At 36.3% G+C, this 16,588-nt stretch overlaps 1 protein-coding gene across 3 annotated transcripts in view; it reads right to left on the reverse strand.

The window, feature by feature from the left end:
* Positions 1-15,980, reverse strand: part of SLC13A1 (solute carrier family 13 member 1) — a 28,204-nt gene extending 12,224 nt beyond the window's left edge. For 2 of the 3 annotated variants that reach the window (XM_083859281.1, XM_083859279.1), the window contains exons 1-10: positions 15,856-15,980; positions 13,796-13,924; positions 12,999-13,135; positions 8,966-9,153; positions 8,298-8,355; positions 8,142-8,208; positions 7,488-7,651; positions 4,811-4,930; positions 3,529-3,627; positions 3,338-3,439 (exon numbers count right to left, since the gene is read on the reverse strand). In XM_083859281.1, the coding sequence (XP_083715407.1) occupies positions 3,338-3,439; positions 3,529-3,627; positions 4,811-4,930; positions 7,488-7,651; positions 8,142-8,208; positions 8,298-8,355; positions 8,966-9,153; positions 12,999-13,135; positions 13,796-13,924; positions 15,856-15,954 (1,163 nt within the window). In that variant the 5' untranslated portion in view covers positions 15,955-15,980. The remainder of the gene's footprint in view (positions 1-3,337; positions 3,440-3,528; positions 3,628-4,810; positions 4,931-7,487; positions 7,652-8,141; positions 8,209-8,297; positions 8,356-8,965; positions 9,154-12,998; positions 13,136-13,795; positions 13,925-15,855) is intronic. The other variant, XM_083859280.1, reaches the window with a different exon arrangement.
* Between the last annotated feature and the right edge of the window lie 608 nt (positions 15,981-16,588).

Genomic DNA, 16,588 nt, shown 5'->3' on the forward strand with positions numbered 1-16,588 from the left:
CTATAAGGAAGCAAAAATGTTGATTCAGGAGATCTCACAATGACTCCAACTGAGATCACTGTAGAGAACATGGCTGTAGACAAAAATACATAGTGGTCTTGTATTAGAAGTAAAGAAAGCAGTAAATCATGAAGAAAATATACAGTACATTCTGGCAATAATCTGAGGAAGAGTGAAGGAAGCCCACCTTGCCTACATCAGATGTAATCAGCTGTAGCTTGGTGTTGAACTTTCTGTTTCTTATGAGGCTCATAAACCCAAAGGTCAAAGGCCAACCTGGAACTCCTCTAATTGAACTCCTACAGCCTGGAATCAGACCAGGGCATAGAAGGAACCTGCTGTAGCAGAAATGATGTGTGATCCTGTGCTGTCAATAGATGAGGAGGAAACAGGCATTTTTACCCTGCGCTGCTCCCTGTAGGGTTACGCAATATTTATTAAAATTATTTATTATCCTGGTAGAGGTAATGTATTTTTAAAAGGCATCTGATAAAGCTGAAAATAATGGGGTCTACTCAATACTGCTACAGCAGAAATGTGGATTAAAAATTTGCTGACAAAAAGTCGCTCTTAAAAAATATGAGGGTAACATTACTAAACAGTGGTGTTTCTGCTAGGATTTCAAAAACATCAGTGTCTGCATATTAAAGGGATATTCAGTAATGTGAGGATGCACATAAGGGTGTGAGAACATGAACATGGGTGGTGAGAGTGATGGAAAATTTTGTTTGAAACAAAGAGTTAAACATTTCATTTAGTTTGTCAAGCAAAAGGTTATAAGGTGATATAATCACAAGATACGTATACTTTTAAAGCAGAGAAGAGTTTTTAATCCAACAGAGAAAGACAAAAATAGATAGCTGGAAGCTATATTCAGACAGAAAGCAATGCTACTTTGTCTTTTTCAGTTTGACAACACATATGACTACCAAGGAAATTAGCAAATTCCAAAATCTGAGGAACCTGGGCTGCGCCACCCTAACATCAAGCCTGGTTTCTTTCTGGAAATTCAGGTTCTGATAAAATAAATTCCTACTAGGTTTAACACACAAAGAACAATGTAACTCTTGATTTCAGCACGTTAGGATAAAGGATCAGAGAGCCCTTTCTGGTCTTAGACCTTGAGGGTGGTGCAATTCCCACCTAACAGGATGCACTCACTAGTCTAGGAGTGACATATTGGTTTTTCATCAGGTAAAAACCTTTTTCAGGTGGCAGAACTTCCCTTAGGCCTTCTTGAGACTGAGGGATAAAACTCTGTGGAAAGCAAGTACTATCAGATTTCTGTAAGGGTGGATAATATTTCCTTATAGTTGTTTCCTGTATCATAAACTTAAAGAAGTTGGGCACATTCCTATCTCTGTACTTAAATCCAAAACACTGAGCAGTTTTATATGCAGGGGCCTTAGGGAACAAGTGTGTAAGAGATGCGACCTGCAATTCAGGGCACTGCTACAAGCCTCTTGGACATCACAGGAACAGTTCATAAGATCTGAGGAGTTTTTCCCATTTCTTTGTTGTTGCTCTTGTTTGGGTGCATTGCTCACAGCTGTACCTGTTCTGACCCTATGCTCCACTCATGTATTTTCACTGAGAAGTTTTTGTTGCTCAGAAAGTATTAACCTAATTTACTGGGTTTATGCCTGTAAATATAATTGATTGATAAATTAAAGCTATCTAGAAATAGTCAGGGTATGAATAGGAAGAAATGCTTTCTTTCCTCTTCAAGTGCATAAGGAAAGCTTTGTTTCTTTTCACATTACCTCACGCAAATTACAACAGAATCCGGCCTAATGTGATCTGACTCATGCTTGCAGTTCTTTTCAAGGACAACATTAGAGGACATCCACAAAGTGACATCCCTGTGCAGAACCTGTAACGCTGCTCATTTTTGAGAATGTTCTGTTTTTCTCTACCAATGAACAAAATTCTCAGACAATGATAACCAGTTTCAAACAGGAATATGTAGCTCTCTGCATGGAAAAAAAAAGTCGTTTGAACCATAAGTCTCATATTTGAAAGGTGTTTTACAGTGCCTTTTTTTCATTTTAATATGTAGCACTTTAAACAATGCTGGGTGACCACTGGGTGTTGGTAGGAAGCAGGAAGAGAAGCCAACCCAGCCTGATTTCTTAGCTAGCTGATTGCTTAATTAGGTCACCACTCCAAAACCCTTTCAAGAGTACAGTGTTTCATATGAGACAGTGACAATCAGCTCTGCTGTTCTTGTAAGGGAAAAACAAATGTTCTTCTTCAATTTTTTCTGATGATTAAAAGTAAATATTTTTAAAACAATCTTAGTTTTTAATACACTTTTAAAATTTTTTGAACAAAATAATTTTGTGTTACACTTTAAGTGTTCAAAATGCTACTATTATTCCTTGTGACATCCCCTCCCAGACTTTCTGGAAGTGCACTTGGAAGGTGTGTAAGTGGTGGAAATATATTTAAAGGAAGAAGACATGATGTATGTGTGTTCACATGTCATTTATCACAAACACACAAGAAAACAAAATGGAAAATTACCCTCCTAGTCTAGAACTGGCCTTTGGGATAGCCAGTAATAAATGTTAAATCCATAAGGACCTAAATGGCATTAAGTCTTACTTGTCTCAATCCTGCAACTACTTCCCCCCACTCCAGAGCAAAACTTGAAATTTTACCACAGAAAAACAGAACTGAAATTACAGTAATTACAGAAAGAGAAAAGGAGATATCATGGTAATATAAGTTCCTGTAAGACTGACTGATTACTTAGGGAAAGAAATCCAGGTGATCCTGGAGAAGTTGCAGCAGAAGGCAAAAAAATTACAAGAGTTCTTGACTTTTTGGCATTTAGTTGAACTATGACTTTAAGGGAATTATTTATGTATGAATGGACAGTAATTCCGATCATTAGTTTCAGCTGTCAAAGCAGAAAATGTTGGCCTGTATGCATATAAGTGTGCTGTCACTAAGGGTAGTAGATCAAAAAATTCTAACCAGATTTATTCTTTAAATTTTACATTGGATGAGGAAGTGGGGTACTTTGGCATCAATTATTATGCCTTTTCCCCTCACCGTACTAACCCCAAAATCTAGTAATAACCCCTCTTAGGAGGCACTATATTTTATCCTATAACAAGTATAACACATTTCAGCTATTGCTCACGTGCATATGTAAAGTTTCTGGAGTTTATCTTCAGTATACACTACAAAAGTTTGCAGCAAAAAAGTTTGTCCTTGCATATTTCTGAAATATGGAAAATATTCTAATTTTTTAAAATAGGTAAGAAAATAAAGTATGTAGTTAAGGCACAGTACGGTTCTTGTTGGTTTATCAAAAGAGACCACTTACTTTGGGAAAAGTGAAGACCATCCTGGGATGAAGCCAGGATCTCTGGTGAACCACAGGAGGGTCATTAGAATGAACAGGACAAGTGTAACAGTTTCTGGGTAGCTATAGCAGAAGTAGAATGAATTATAAATTTTCCTGAATTGACACTTGGATTTACCTGCTCTTTTTTGCAGATTCATAGTTTGAAATACCTAATTGGTCCAAGTTTCTTGTACTCCTCCTGAATCACCTGTGATGAAGCCTCTTCTCTAGCTGTTTTCTTCTTGCCACACTTGAACATGTTTTTAAAACTGGAATGTAAAGCCGCAGTATTGAATGATGAGTTGTCTATATAGAAAGAAGTGTCCAACCATTCCAGTTACCAATAGCACTTAACAAATGTAAAATTGTCACTTTAGAATGCAGTATCTCCCATTTAGTTATCACACACCAAACTGAGCATATTGGAATTGACAATGCCCAGTGGGAGATTGACAGAGGCAGCAACAAAGTATGTCCTGTTATTGATCAGCTCATTTGGCCAGGAAGAATGAAACTTTAATCATACAAACCAGTTGAAAAAATCAAATATATAACTCTCTTTAATTAAATTATCTTTAAATCTATGGTTTTGCTTTACTTTGTTTTTGAATGAAATTTTTTTATCACATGTGTAACTTACATATTGATCAGCAGAGTGTTTGCTACAAGCTGAGTTTTCATTCTTGGATAAGACTCTTACACAATGTTAAAAAGAACATTATCAAAACAAGAAAACGAAACTATAAATGTTCACATATAAAGTGGTAAGCATGGGATGATTCTGTCTGCTTAAAACTAGTCTCACTTTCCATATTGTGCACCGTAAGTAGCCATGTAATTTTGGGAGATTGGTGTCCCACCTATCTCTCCAGAGGTTAATGAACTCATGGAGAAAAAGGCTTTGAAGAATCATCCCAAAGGAAGTATTGTCTTCTCCAAAACCATAAAAGCCCGAGCCCTGTGGAGAAACTGAAGCCCTACCACACCACCACCAAATATAAATTTAGGAAAAGCAGAAGTTTCTTACCTCAAATTTACAAATACAGTCATCCAGTTTGTAACAGACATTGTTCAAGTATTCAAACCAATGCCTCAATCCAATAAAGGATGCATTCCTATGACTCTTTCAGTCAAAAAATTGTATATGATTTCAGTATTCTTCTGTCCTGCACACATGCACTGATTAATGATGGTGTGTGTATATTATAAAGGACTGAGTACACCCGTTTGTCATATGGACTTTTCACACTGGGCTGAATAGTCCAGGATCCTTATTTTAGAATATTCTTGTCCCATTCAGAGATTGAGCCATATTAATCAAGGTCACAAAATCACTGTTGCTGCGTTTTCCTCCTATTGAGCCTATTAAACTAAGATGCAATATTTACTCCTGGTACAAATTATCTTTTATATCAATAACCTTTAGTTTTATTGATTATACCATTCACTTACTCAAACCCAAGGAAAAGCCACTGGAGCCAGACCCAGGAGAGCAGAAGAATAATAACTGCAATGGGGATGGAAAGGATAAACCAGGATCCAAAATTGATGCACTGGCAACCTGGGTAACGTCTGGAAGAAAGCAAAAAAAAAAAAAAAAAAAAAAAAATTCATCTTTGCAAATGAATGAAGACTTGTAAGAATTGCCAGAAAGCTGCAGGAGAGTGGCTGACAGCAGACATTAGCATAAAGTGGCCTGTGGTATCCTCTTGCCTCACCCTCCCATCCCATTCTGGATCATCATGACCACTACAGGAACCAGCTGTGCCAGTTGTTCGAGCAATGGATTATCAACAGGTCTGGGCATCTGACACTGACTGACATATGTCTAAAGTGAGTTCAGTAAGCAAGGGAGGGCCATGCACAGCCTAAGGGCTGTTAGGACTACAAAGAAACAAGAAAGAAGGGAGTGTTTTGAGATGAGACTTTTGTACAAGAAATTATACTCAAATTAAAAAAGTCCAGTGAATGTAGAAGACAACAGTGGAAGCAATGCTGAAACTTGTATTGTTTAGACTTCCATAAATGAATCAAAATTGATTAAAATCAAAATCATTATTACTAATTCTTATTAGTGTTCATTGGCCAGGTGGATTATCTCTCCACTCACCTTGTCTCTTTGAGACTGTCTCAATCTACTATTTGTAAATGTGGGTCATTCAAGCAGAGATCTCCCTTCCATGTGCATTTAAGAAAAGAAGGGCTTTGGTTCTCTGAAAAAATTGCTTTACTGTTGAATTTGATTGATGCCAGATAGGCAAAAAGGCAGAGTAAAACCAGCCTGTTTTCCAATTTACTTTGTGAACAGAAGTTACTCTTTCTTTGAGCTCCTCCAGCTCTACTGAGGGAGCTTTTAATACTAGAAGTGAGAAAATTCAAGTCTCCTTGAGCAACTTTTCTTCTTGATGCAAAAATCAGATGGAAAGGAAAAGAAAAAATGTCCAGACAGAGGGCATCCTAATGACTATTTCCAGTAATTAATCTTTTTTTTTCAGGTCTTGCTAGAAGGAAAATAATTTTGATGGTTCCATAGGGTTTTGAAGCTTTAAGTGTTTATTATAAATGCTTTCTCAAGTTTTGTGCAAATTTTAGGCTTGATCTATATTTACTATGATGCTTATATATATTGCAAATAAAGCAATGGTTTGGCCAGCAGGGACCAAACCTAAACATCTGTCTTTTTTTGAGGTAATGCTCTAAGTTGCAACTGTACATAATGATGGGAGAATGAAACTCTCAATATAACAATACAGAAAATATAAGGCATTGTGCTGTTACATAATTTATTGATTACACGGCTATGTACCTCTTATTACATGGTTAGCCACATCGATTTTTGAATGTAAAAATTTCAAGATAAGAAAAAACTGACATCAGCATAGTAATGATCTAATATTTCATCACATCCTAAAGGGTTTATGATCTTTCCTGAAATATGTGCCAAAATTTCTTATCGAGCAACAAAACAAGCTCTTAAAAACTTTATACTAAAGAGTTGTTTCCATTACAAAATATTAGTTTATTGTAGTCACGTTATTATACAGGATAAATATTTGTGTAACTATTTCTAGTAATCTGAATATTGAAGTTAGGTATTCTTCATCTCCAGAGCAAATATTCCTCAGGTAGAATTGATGATCAGTTTAAATGTTTTTTTTTTTTTAAATCTATTTCATAGATCTGCTATTGTTGGATTGTCTACTACAGGTCTTGACTGAAGCAAGGATGCACAGGGCACACTGATTTATTTTTTAGACTTGTTTCTTTTGGAAAATGAATGAGTGTGATTGATTTTAATAATCCTCTTTCTACAGTGATTTAATGTTAATAACAATAAACACTTTGCAGGGAAACACTAGAAAATATTATCAATAACTGGTCTTCAACAATTTTGTAACGTGCAATACAAAACAGTGGATGGAGGGTAAAAAAGGATTTTGCTTTATTTTGTTTTATTTCAAAATTGAAGTAGGAGTATTTCTGACAGTGGCAATTTGGAGAAGAAAAAAATCATCAGCAAGAACCATTGGATTTCAAGGAGTTTGGAATGAAATTCAGTTCTCTTTTCAAAGTAGCTCTACATAGATAAGAAAATGAATATTAAAAATGCTTTGGAAAACCTTAAAACATTGTTCCATTGAATGCAGTTTCAGATTGCCTTGAAATTATTTGCCTTTTTGTTGATTAATGGACCCAGATTTCTCATTTCAACAGCATTTAGCCTCTTGAAAGTTTCCTGATGCTCTTTGCTAAGCAGACTGAACTTATTTCCTAGTGCACTTAGAAATTAATAACACATCTTTAGATAGTGCACGTTGTATTCATGCTAAGTATTGCTTTCCTTCTCAGAATAATCTACTACCCAAATAATGAAGTACTACTTAATCAAACAATGGTCATCTTGTTGCATGTGTTGGCAGATCACTGATAGACTTTCCCCGTGTAAAGCAAATACAAACATGCAATTTCTTTTTATCTCCTAACAATTAAGAAAAGCAATGTAATCAAATTATATAAAATCAAAGGGCAAGGTTTCTAATGTGTTTTAGAAGAGCCATATGAGAACTCAAGAAACAACATTAAAATTCTGGGCTAAGAAGAATACAAGTAATATGTTATAGTCTCTTACGAATTGAAGTGCTCAGTGAAAATCAGATTAGTCGATGTTCCTGTGATTGTGGTCAGTCCTCCAATGGTAGCAGAATAAGCCACACATAAGCACATCACTTTGAAAATCCCACTGTATTTGTCCTTTTTGCTTTTTCTCTCTGCTTCAGCAGGTGGTAGGTTCTGCTTAGAAAGTATATACACCAATTAATGTATAAGAAGGTCTCATCATCAAGCACAAAAATAGAACTCGAGGATATCTCAGAAAAGCCAGACAATTTACTGGCAATTTAGTTGTCTGCAGTGTGGTTTGGTTTGCAGTTACACTGGTAATGCAATTATTAATGTAAAGGAAAAGGAGGCAGAATTAAATCCTGAAGTCCTTTCCCTGATCTTAGTCTTTACAGAACTGCCTCTGTATAGAGTGATACATATACACACACACCTGATAGATAGAGTTTGTACTCTGGTGAGGTTGCTTTAACTAGTGTGAAATGAGAGGACAAAAACAGTAAATAAACAGCTATACAAGCAAAAAGTGTGTGTGACTACAGGTGTATTTCTTATTCACATGTAACCAGCTTCATTGCAACCTGTGCCATTTTAGTTGGGGCATAGAAGTGAGATTTAGGTTAAAACTAAGCTTCACTGCATGATAAAAAGACACCTTAAGTACCTGTTCATTTCCTTTTTCGTTTTCATTTTCAACTGTGCATACAGTACTACCCACATTGTTGTTATATCTGGAAAAACAAAGGCATATATTGTAACAAACAGATATTCTATTTAGATGAATTATTAGAACAGAATTTACTAAATTAATAACAATTACCCATTAACTCGTTTTTCTTTCTCTTTCCAATCTGGGTTTTCGTATTCTCCTATATTTTCTGTAAGATAGTGATGCAAAAACAGAAAAGCATTTAAGGGAGTAAAACTAGAAAGGTTCCATCAGCATGTCTCATCCCATGCACTCAACTTCATATCATCCCATCAATACATTTGCAAGCACCAATCTCAGAAACAGTTGATTTGTGCCCTACTCCTTCATGACTCCTGTTTCTTGGAATCTGAATCTTCTAATGAAGAGAAATATTTCTAATTTACATCCAACTGTGTAGGTAATCAGCTTAGATACAGCTCTTCTTCCAACACTATCCTATAGCTTAAAGAGCTCCTTTCTTGTGCTAACATTTAAGCCTTAGTTTATCTATAGCCTGTAGTCATATTTCTTTCCAGCCATCTTATAAAACTGATAAGAGAGGCTGATAAGCCAGCCCCTTCCCTTTTCCCCTCCTCTCATCCAGCTGCCACCTTTTGCACCTGCTCAGTTTTAATTTATCTTTGTGATCATGGGAGAGCTCACATACAGTAATCCAAGGGAACTCTCACAGGGAAGCATGTGATGATGCCAGTACCTCTCTGGGCCTTTAATTGTGCTTGCTGTGTTCATTTCTGCCGAGTGAGGGTGGCAGGGACAGAGCTGCAGGGCATGCCTACCGTCCAGCTCCAGCGCTGGGTTGATGGAGCCGTTAGAGCAGGACATCTCCAGCTCATCAGCTTCTGTTTCTGCTCTGGTGATCTGCTGAGCTACAGCTTCTACAATTGGCATCACCATGGCAGCAGCAGAGGTGTTGCTGAGCCACATCGACAAGAAGGCACAGCTAACCATGAAACCCAGCGTAAGCCTGGAATAGGAGAGAAGAGTCTGTGACTGCTACAGTAACACCTCCTATCGTCACTCTACTTAATATAAATAGAGAACTTCCTCAACAGTAATGGTGAAACACTGAAAATTTAAAGCTTGGAATTCTGAAAACATTTTTGAATTAAAATTGTCTCCATCTAAGACACTGAAATGATCATAGTTTAGAGGTTCAAATATGTTATAAAGTGAAGCAGACGCAATAATATTTATTTACAGAATTATACTGTATTTGAACCATCTTTGAAGAAAGAGCACCATGCATGTCACAAATTCAAATGAAAGTTAAAATGACTATACTGCTGATGTTATTAATCTCATATTGTACAGTCTAGGTCAAAACCCTGGAGTTATCCCTTAGACTGTTAAGTCCTCTAGATATACCAGTTAAGTTGTTATAGGAAGAAATACTAAAAATTCAGTAAGTGGTACAAAACTTAGTTCTTATTCAGATCACCAAGACAATTGTAGGCATTATTTGGATTTCAATAATTGTCATCTTCAGTATTAAATAGGAAAGGGAAGGTAATTACAATTCATTAATCTGGTCTTGGCTCAGCTTTTTCTAAGTTTACTAAAATCAGTAATGCAATACACTGAATTGCATTAATGACTGAAAAATCAAACATTCAATGTCATATCTGGTGAAGTTGGATTGTAAATTTAGAACATAGGTCACAATGTTGTTTATAATGCATTTCTTGGAGTTGGAAGTGTGAACAGTCCTCTTGACTGCCTGTTCAAAGGTTCTGTCAGTGACATTACCTTGGCAAACACTTGCCATGCATCATCACAGCAAGAGAACTTAGTGGGGCAATGGTGGTATTTATCTCAGAAGACATCTGTGAAATTTGAAAAGTACTTTGCCCAGACTTGATCAGAAGCTTCACAAAAAATGTCAGCTTTACTTAGTACATGAAGCCATTATAGAAATTATATAAAAATAAGGCAAACATTATTTGATTATATAAAAATACCACCAAAATCTCTCTAATAGCCTTTTATTTCAGCTAATAGCAACAACATTTCAAGCTGGATTTTTTTCTCAATAGGAGAACCTTGTCTTTCCCTGTACACTTTTTATTGTGTAGTGATCAAATGATCTGTAGACTAGGAAGTCACAGACCTGATCCAGCACAAATTGTCATTTGTAGTGTAAAACTCATTAATTTAGGCAGTTTTTGATTAGGACCTCAGACAGGAGTTTAAGAAGAATTGTTTCTTATGCACAAAATATGGGTCAGAATAAGCACACTGAATATGAATTTTCACACTGTACAAAAGTGTTATTTTAGTAGAACTTGAAAGGGAATTTAAAAATAAAAATAAATGAAGACATTCCCTAATGTATTTCAATACTATTCATCATAAATTTCCAGCATTAGATGGATTGATGGTCAGGTGACCATTTGGTACAACGTGGTGGGCCCTACTGAGAGGGTCTAAAAGTGATTGCAAAATAATAAAATATATCTTATCCTGTTTATCCCCAGTTTTTCTGAATTATTTTCCCCATGAGATTGTTAAAAAATATTGCTCATGAAATCTTACGCATTATACCCAACTATAAAGTCACTCTTGGCTTTGTAGTGCACAACCTGTATTTTATTACCCTTTCTAGTCCTTGCAAGTTGCATAGACATATTCACCTTTCTCTGATAGTTGGCAGACTTTACTGCACAGCTCAAATGACAAATGAAAGCCTTTAGAGGATCATAGAATAATCTGGGCTGTGAAAAACCCTTAAGATCATCAAGTCCAACCATAAACATAACACTGTCAAGTCCTCTATTAAACTATGTCCTTAAGTGCCACACGTACACATCTTCAAATACTTCCAGGGATGATGACTCAATCACTTCCCTTGGCATGCAGTTCCAATGCCTGACCAACCATTCACTGAAGAAGTTTTTCCTATTATCCAGTCTAATCCTCCTCTGGCCAGACTTGAAGCCGTCCTTGTCCTTTCACTTTTCACCTGAAAAGAGGCTGACCTTCCCTTGGCTACAGCCTCCTTTCAGAGAGTCGTAGACAGTGATAATGTCACCTCTGCAATGCTTTTTCTCCAGACTAAACAAACCTAGCTCCCTCAGGTGCTCCTCGTAAGACTTGTGCTTCAGATCTTTCATGAGCTTCATTGTCCTTCTCTGGACTTGCACCAGCCTCTCAATGTCTATCTTGTAGTGAGGAGCCCAGAACTGAACACAGGATTTGAGGTACAACCTCACCAGCGTTGAGTGCTGGGAGACTCTCTTTATCATGGTCCTGCTGGCCACATATTTGTGACCCCCATCAATTTCTCCAGAAGAATATGCAGTGCAGAATCCAGAAGTCTCTTGCTGTTTTACTTTGGCTGCTGCACCCTTTATGACCTCTAATGCAGAGGTCTCGTGCAGTGATCTCTCTCTCTGCCCTGGCCTGGCTGAGGCTGCAGTGTGCACGGGCTGCCTGGGGTCTGTGCCAGGGAGTGTGCAGAGAGCAGCACCGTGCCTGCCCTGGGCACAGCTGTGAGCACCAGATGCGGAGAGGTGGTAGATCCTCTCCTTCACAAATCATTTCATCATTTGATCATCCTTTTGTCATGATGAGGAATCGTGATAGATATGAAGGATGCTTCCTCAGGGTTACAACTCTCTGGATTTGCTTTAGGTATCCTCAGATGCTGGCTTCATGTTTGACTGTTCAGAGCAAGCTCCCCAGCAATGTTCAGCTTAGCAAAGCACAGCATCCACTTGTGTTCTCCCTTTCAACATTTCAGCTAAAAGATGAGAGTTTAGGAGTGTTCAAAAGAGAAGTTGAAATAACTAAACTTGCATAGCACAAGAATACAGCTTAGGATAATGGGAGGCAGTAGAGCAAGAATGTAAGGGGAATTTTTTCCAAACAGAAAGCTACCAGCTATCAAAAGAGGTAGAACTAAATCAAAGTATGTGCAATATTTAAAATTAGGTCAGTCAAATTACTGAGGAATAAAAATAATCTAGCATTTCTATGAAGCGTTATTAGTTAAATCCCTTGAGGCATCTTATTTTTAAGACCTGGGGTTTCTGGTTTTCTGACCATTTGCTTCCTTTCTGCTTCCTGGCAAGGAGTCGTGAGCATGATGTACTCTGAGAAGCTAAACTTGCTCCATAGATCTTATGTGCAGCCTTACTGCTACACTGAAAGACACCTCTGTCAGCCTAAACCTTTTCTGCAAGTTTATAAAGTAAGCAAAGAAAGATTTTTTCACTTCCTAAGATGTCGATAGTAAGAAGAGAGTGTGACTTCTTTTCAATTGTCATCTCACATAGGTGAGGAAATGTCTATTCTTTGATTTTTTTCCATATGTAGACAAAGGAAAACACCTTAAGTTAAGACATTATATTAATGTGTTTTTCCTTCCCCATCACCTGCTTAGTTTTCTGATGTTTCCCCCCTTCACTGTGTATTTGAACTCCTTTTGTATTTTCAGGAATGTCCAGAATTTTGAAAACACTAATGAAATAAAAAAAAAAATTCAGCACAGAACAGATTTTATGTTGTAGGCATGGGTGGGAATATTCTAACGAAAAGGAACAGGACCCCTTTATTATTCACAAACTAATCATACTTTTTGTTCAGAAGGATCCTTATTATGAACAGAAGCACTGCAGAGAACTTCCAATTTGGATTTCAGCAAAATATTAAAAGTGTGACCTACAAACCTCTCATATCAATTTAAATATCTACTTTGCTTGAGTATAAAAGAAAGGATTTCTACTGTGGAAAACGCAGTAGGCAATTATTTCTGGAATACACAGCTTTCCATAAGTATTATTGTCCTTCAAGACATTGTTTAGCACATACCATGCAGGGTTGACACCCACCAGCATCACCATTTTTAAAGCCACTCTTTTGTGCAGATTCCATTTTTCTATTGATGTTGCCAAACAAATTACTCCAATCAGCAGCAGATGAAAGTCTTTAAAATAAGCGGCTGCTACCTGAAACAAAATTAAAAAACAAAAAACAAAGAGGAAAATAAATCCATTTTTAAAAAAATTAAACAGTGAATTTCCTTTAGCATTTGCTAATATCACTTTAATTAAATAATTCAGTCAGAATATATTGTGAAATAAATAAAGATACTTTTTTAACTTAAAATTAAACTGTTAAGTTCATTGGAACTGGTAAATTCATTTAACCAAATGATTCAAGAATAAATGTACTAAAGTCCATATGGTTAAAACAACATAAAAATAAAGCTTAGGCTAGAACAACCTAAAATCACCAGTCACATTTTATATACATATTAAATCAGCAATTAACTGATTTTGTTACTTTTCATCTATCCAACAGGTAAAATAACAACTTTAAGCATAGACTTAGATTATGATTACTATTAGCATTAGACTTAGATTATTATTAGACTTAGATTATTATCTTCTAGATAGCCACTAAGTGGCTATCTAGAAGAAATTATTAAAGAAATGTGAACAAGTGCTGAAGACAAAGCAGGTAAGCAAGTCTTGAGGCAGAGCTATCGTGATTGGCCCTCAGCAAATCCATGGATATGCCTGACACATTTCAAAATTATGTGTTTCATTCTTTGGAGTTTTGATTCCTGATATCCACAGAATAAAAAAGAGAAAAAGAAAGGTTACCTGCTTGGATCCCATTATACCGAACAATGGGAACATAAAGGCAGGGAGCAAAGCTGAAACAGCCAGTGGCAAAGCTTCTGTGAGCCAAAAGATGGCAATTACAAACAATGTGTATGCACATTCTGCTTCCTAGAATATAAAAGGCACAAATAAAAACATGATCATCCAGGGGAGAAAAAAAAAATCACAATTCAAAATGTACAGCTCCATTAGTACAGAGATTCCCCACATCTGGAAAAAGTATGAGTCAAAGGACCAACATTTAGGGTATTTATTGTGTACTACTGACAATCCTGCTGAGAAATGAAACACAGTCAGTAAAATAGGTGTAGAGAGGGTTTTTTTAGGAGATAGTAGAATTATTTAAATTCTATCACTCCGGAAAATTGGAAAAAAAGTCAGCTGCCTATTCCTTCAAGGACAATTAATCATCTAGGTCATCCTGGAGCACTCCCAGGCTATGCATTCCTACAAATCAAAAGCATTCTGCCTCTGTAAGCAAACCTTTAAGACTCCAGGAGTACTCACAGTCAATAATTGGTCAAATTTTTTTCTCTCCTGAACTTTCGTCATCAGTAGCAATAAGGCAAGGATGACATCTAACAAAAAAGGTATCATGCAAGAATGACAATAAACCAGTTGTTGTTTTTAAGGCTTGTAGTTTTAGCGAGTATCTTTAGTTTCAACTCCTTGAAATCAGGACTTTTTGTTTGTTTGTTTGTTTGTTTGTTTGTGTTTTGTTTTTGTTTGTTTGTTTGTTTGTTTTTTGTGGTTTTGTTTTTTGTGGTTTTGTTTTGTTTGTTTTTTGTTTTGGTTTGTTTTTGTTTTTGTTTTTGTTTTGTTTTCTTCCAGGAGAGTAATTTTCAATGCTGCCTGTAAAATGCAACCCAGACAAATATAATGAGGTGAAGTAAACCTAGTTTCTTCCAGAGTATTAGAAATCTCTTTTGTGTAGTTTTTGATTTATATTTCTGCTTTTAAGGAAAATGGTTTGGAACACTTAATGCCTCTGGTTAGGGCATGAAATTGCTCAACAGCAGCAGAGATGGTTTGTGCTAGGAAAGGAACAGCTTAATGATGTGAGTCTGGAATCTTTGACTGGAAAACAACAATATTAAACCTAAGTCAGTCAGCTGTGGCTATAATTTATTTTGGAAAAGAATTTTTAGTCATGTATGAAAGAATTTGAAAGTATCCATTCACCTAGCAAATTTTCATCTCTCTTAAGTCCTACTACATTAAGAATTTCCCATGAGTTTCCTCTCAGAGAGGAAACTGAAATACTGGAACAGTGCTGTGAGAGTGTGAAGTACATGACTCTGTAACCATCATCAAACTGTGATGCAAGGACTTCAGATCCAAATTTTTATGTATTGTCATACATGGTATGTACAATGTACACATGATACCACATCACAGAATTCCATTTCATTCTGCTGGCATCAGAGCTGTACCAAATAGAGCCATTAATGACACTGTTAGATAGCTGTTTCATCAGCTTGGAGTTGTCACAAGAGTTAGTGAATGCCAGATTGTATTTCAAATAAAATAAAACTATGATGTCCTGTCATAGATTTTTCTCTATTTAGGAACCAGAAGGAATTTGTCAGATCACTGATTTCAGTAATTTCCTATCAGACAACACAAAATATGATGAACATAAAATCTTTCATTAAACAAAAAGTAATTGCAGTTTTTTCCTGACGATCTATCTCCATTGCCAATCATACAGAGCTGTTAAAAAGAGTGCAAAAAATAATAAAGAGAACAGTATTTTCAATGTAGTACAGATGTTGTTAGAAAACAAATATGTGATTCAGGGCTTCATGCATCCAGTACAGAATTTTATGTTGAAGCTGTCTTCTCTACATTATCTGTGAAAATACACTGAGTTGACAAAAAATTAATCACAATTTGTTGACAAAAATAATTGCATCATTATTCATTTAAGGTCCCTTCCAACTCAAACTATCTGTGATCCTGTTAATCTGAAAAGGTCTGTGAATCTCTGTCTTTACATGCAGGTGTAAAAATATTCTCTCTCCAAGCAAGTCACTTACTTTGGTTTTGATGATAAGTGGAAGTGGAAGTAAAAGCAGTGGGGTGAGGACAATGAGCAGGAACCTTCGGTAAGCCAGGAGGTAGGTAAGAATCTTCATGGTTGTTGGCCGTTAGATGAACTTTCCTGAAGAATCTGCCAAAAAACATGTCTGACTTTAAATAGCTGACTCTGATTAATATTTTTCCAAGCTATCACCTTTAGCCATTGCTAAAGGAGGCCAGTAAAGCAAGTTAAAATTAAATCTGGGTCTTTATTGTTTTAGCGAGTTTATTAACAGTAGGTTGATAAGATAAGTGTTCGCTTTAAACTAAGGCTAGATGTCAGCCCTCTCAGGACTTTCTCTCCCTGCCCTTCCTCATAACAAGTTTATGTAATTACAACAGGTTTTAGACAGCAAAAAATACAAAAACTTCAGGTGCTCTCCCAGTCACTGTTGACTTTCATGGGAAGTCAAAACATATACATAGAATATATGTTCAAAACCACTTGGGGCATTTATGTGAAAACATAAGCAAAATAATTTTATTGAACAAAATTAAAAATTCTTCCTTGTCTTCTCCATCTGTGGAGATATTCCACAACTTCATAGGACAAGATCCTGAGCTACCAGACCTGAACTTTGTTCTGCTTCCGGTGAAAGGTTGGACTAGATGACTTGCAGAAGTCTCTTCCAGCCTCAGCCTTTCTGTTGTTTTTATCTGTCTAGAATCTAAAGTAGAGGAGAAAAACAG

Source organism: Zosterops lateralis, assembly GCF_965231275.1.
Source record: "Zosterops lateralis genome assembly, chromosome: 4".
NCBI lineage: Eukaryota > Metazoa > Chordata > Aves > Passeriformes > Zosteropidae > Zosterops > Zosterops lateralis.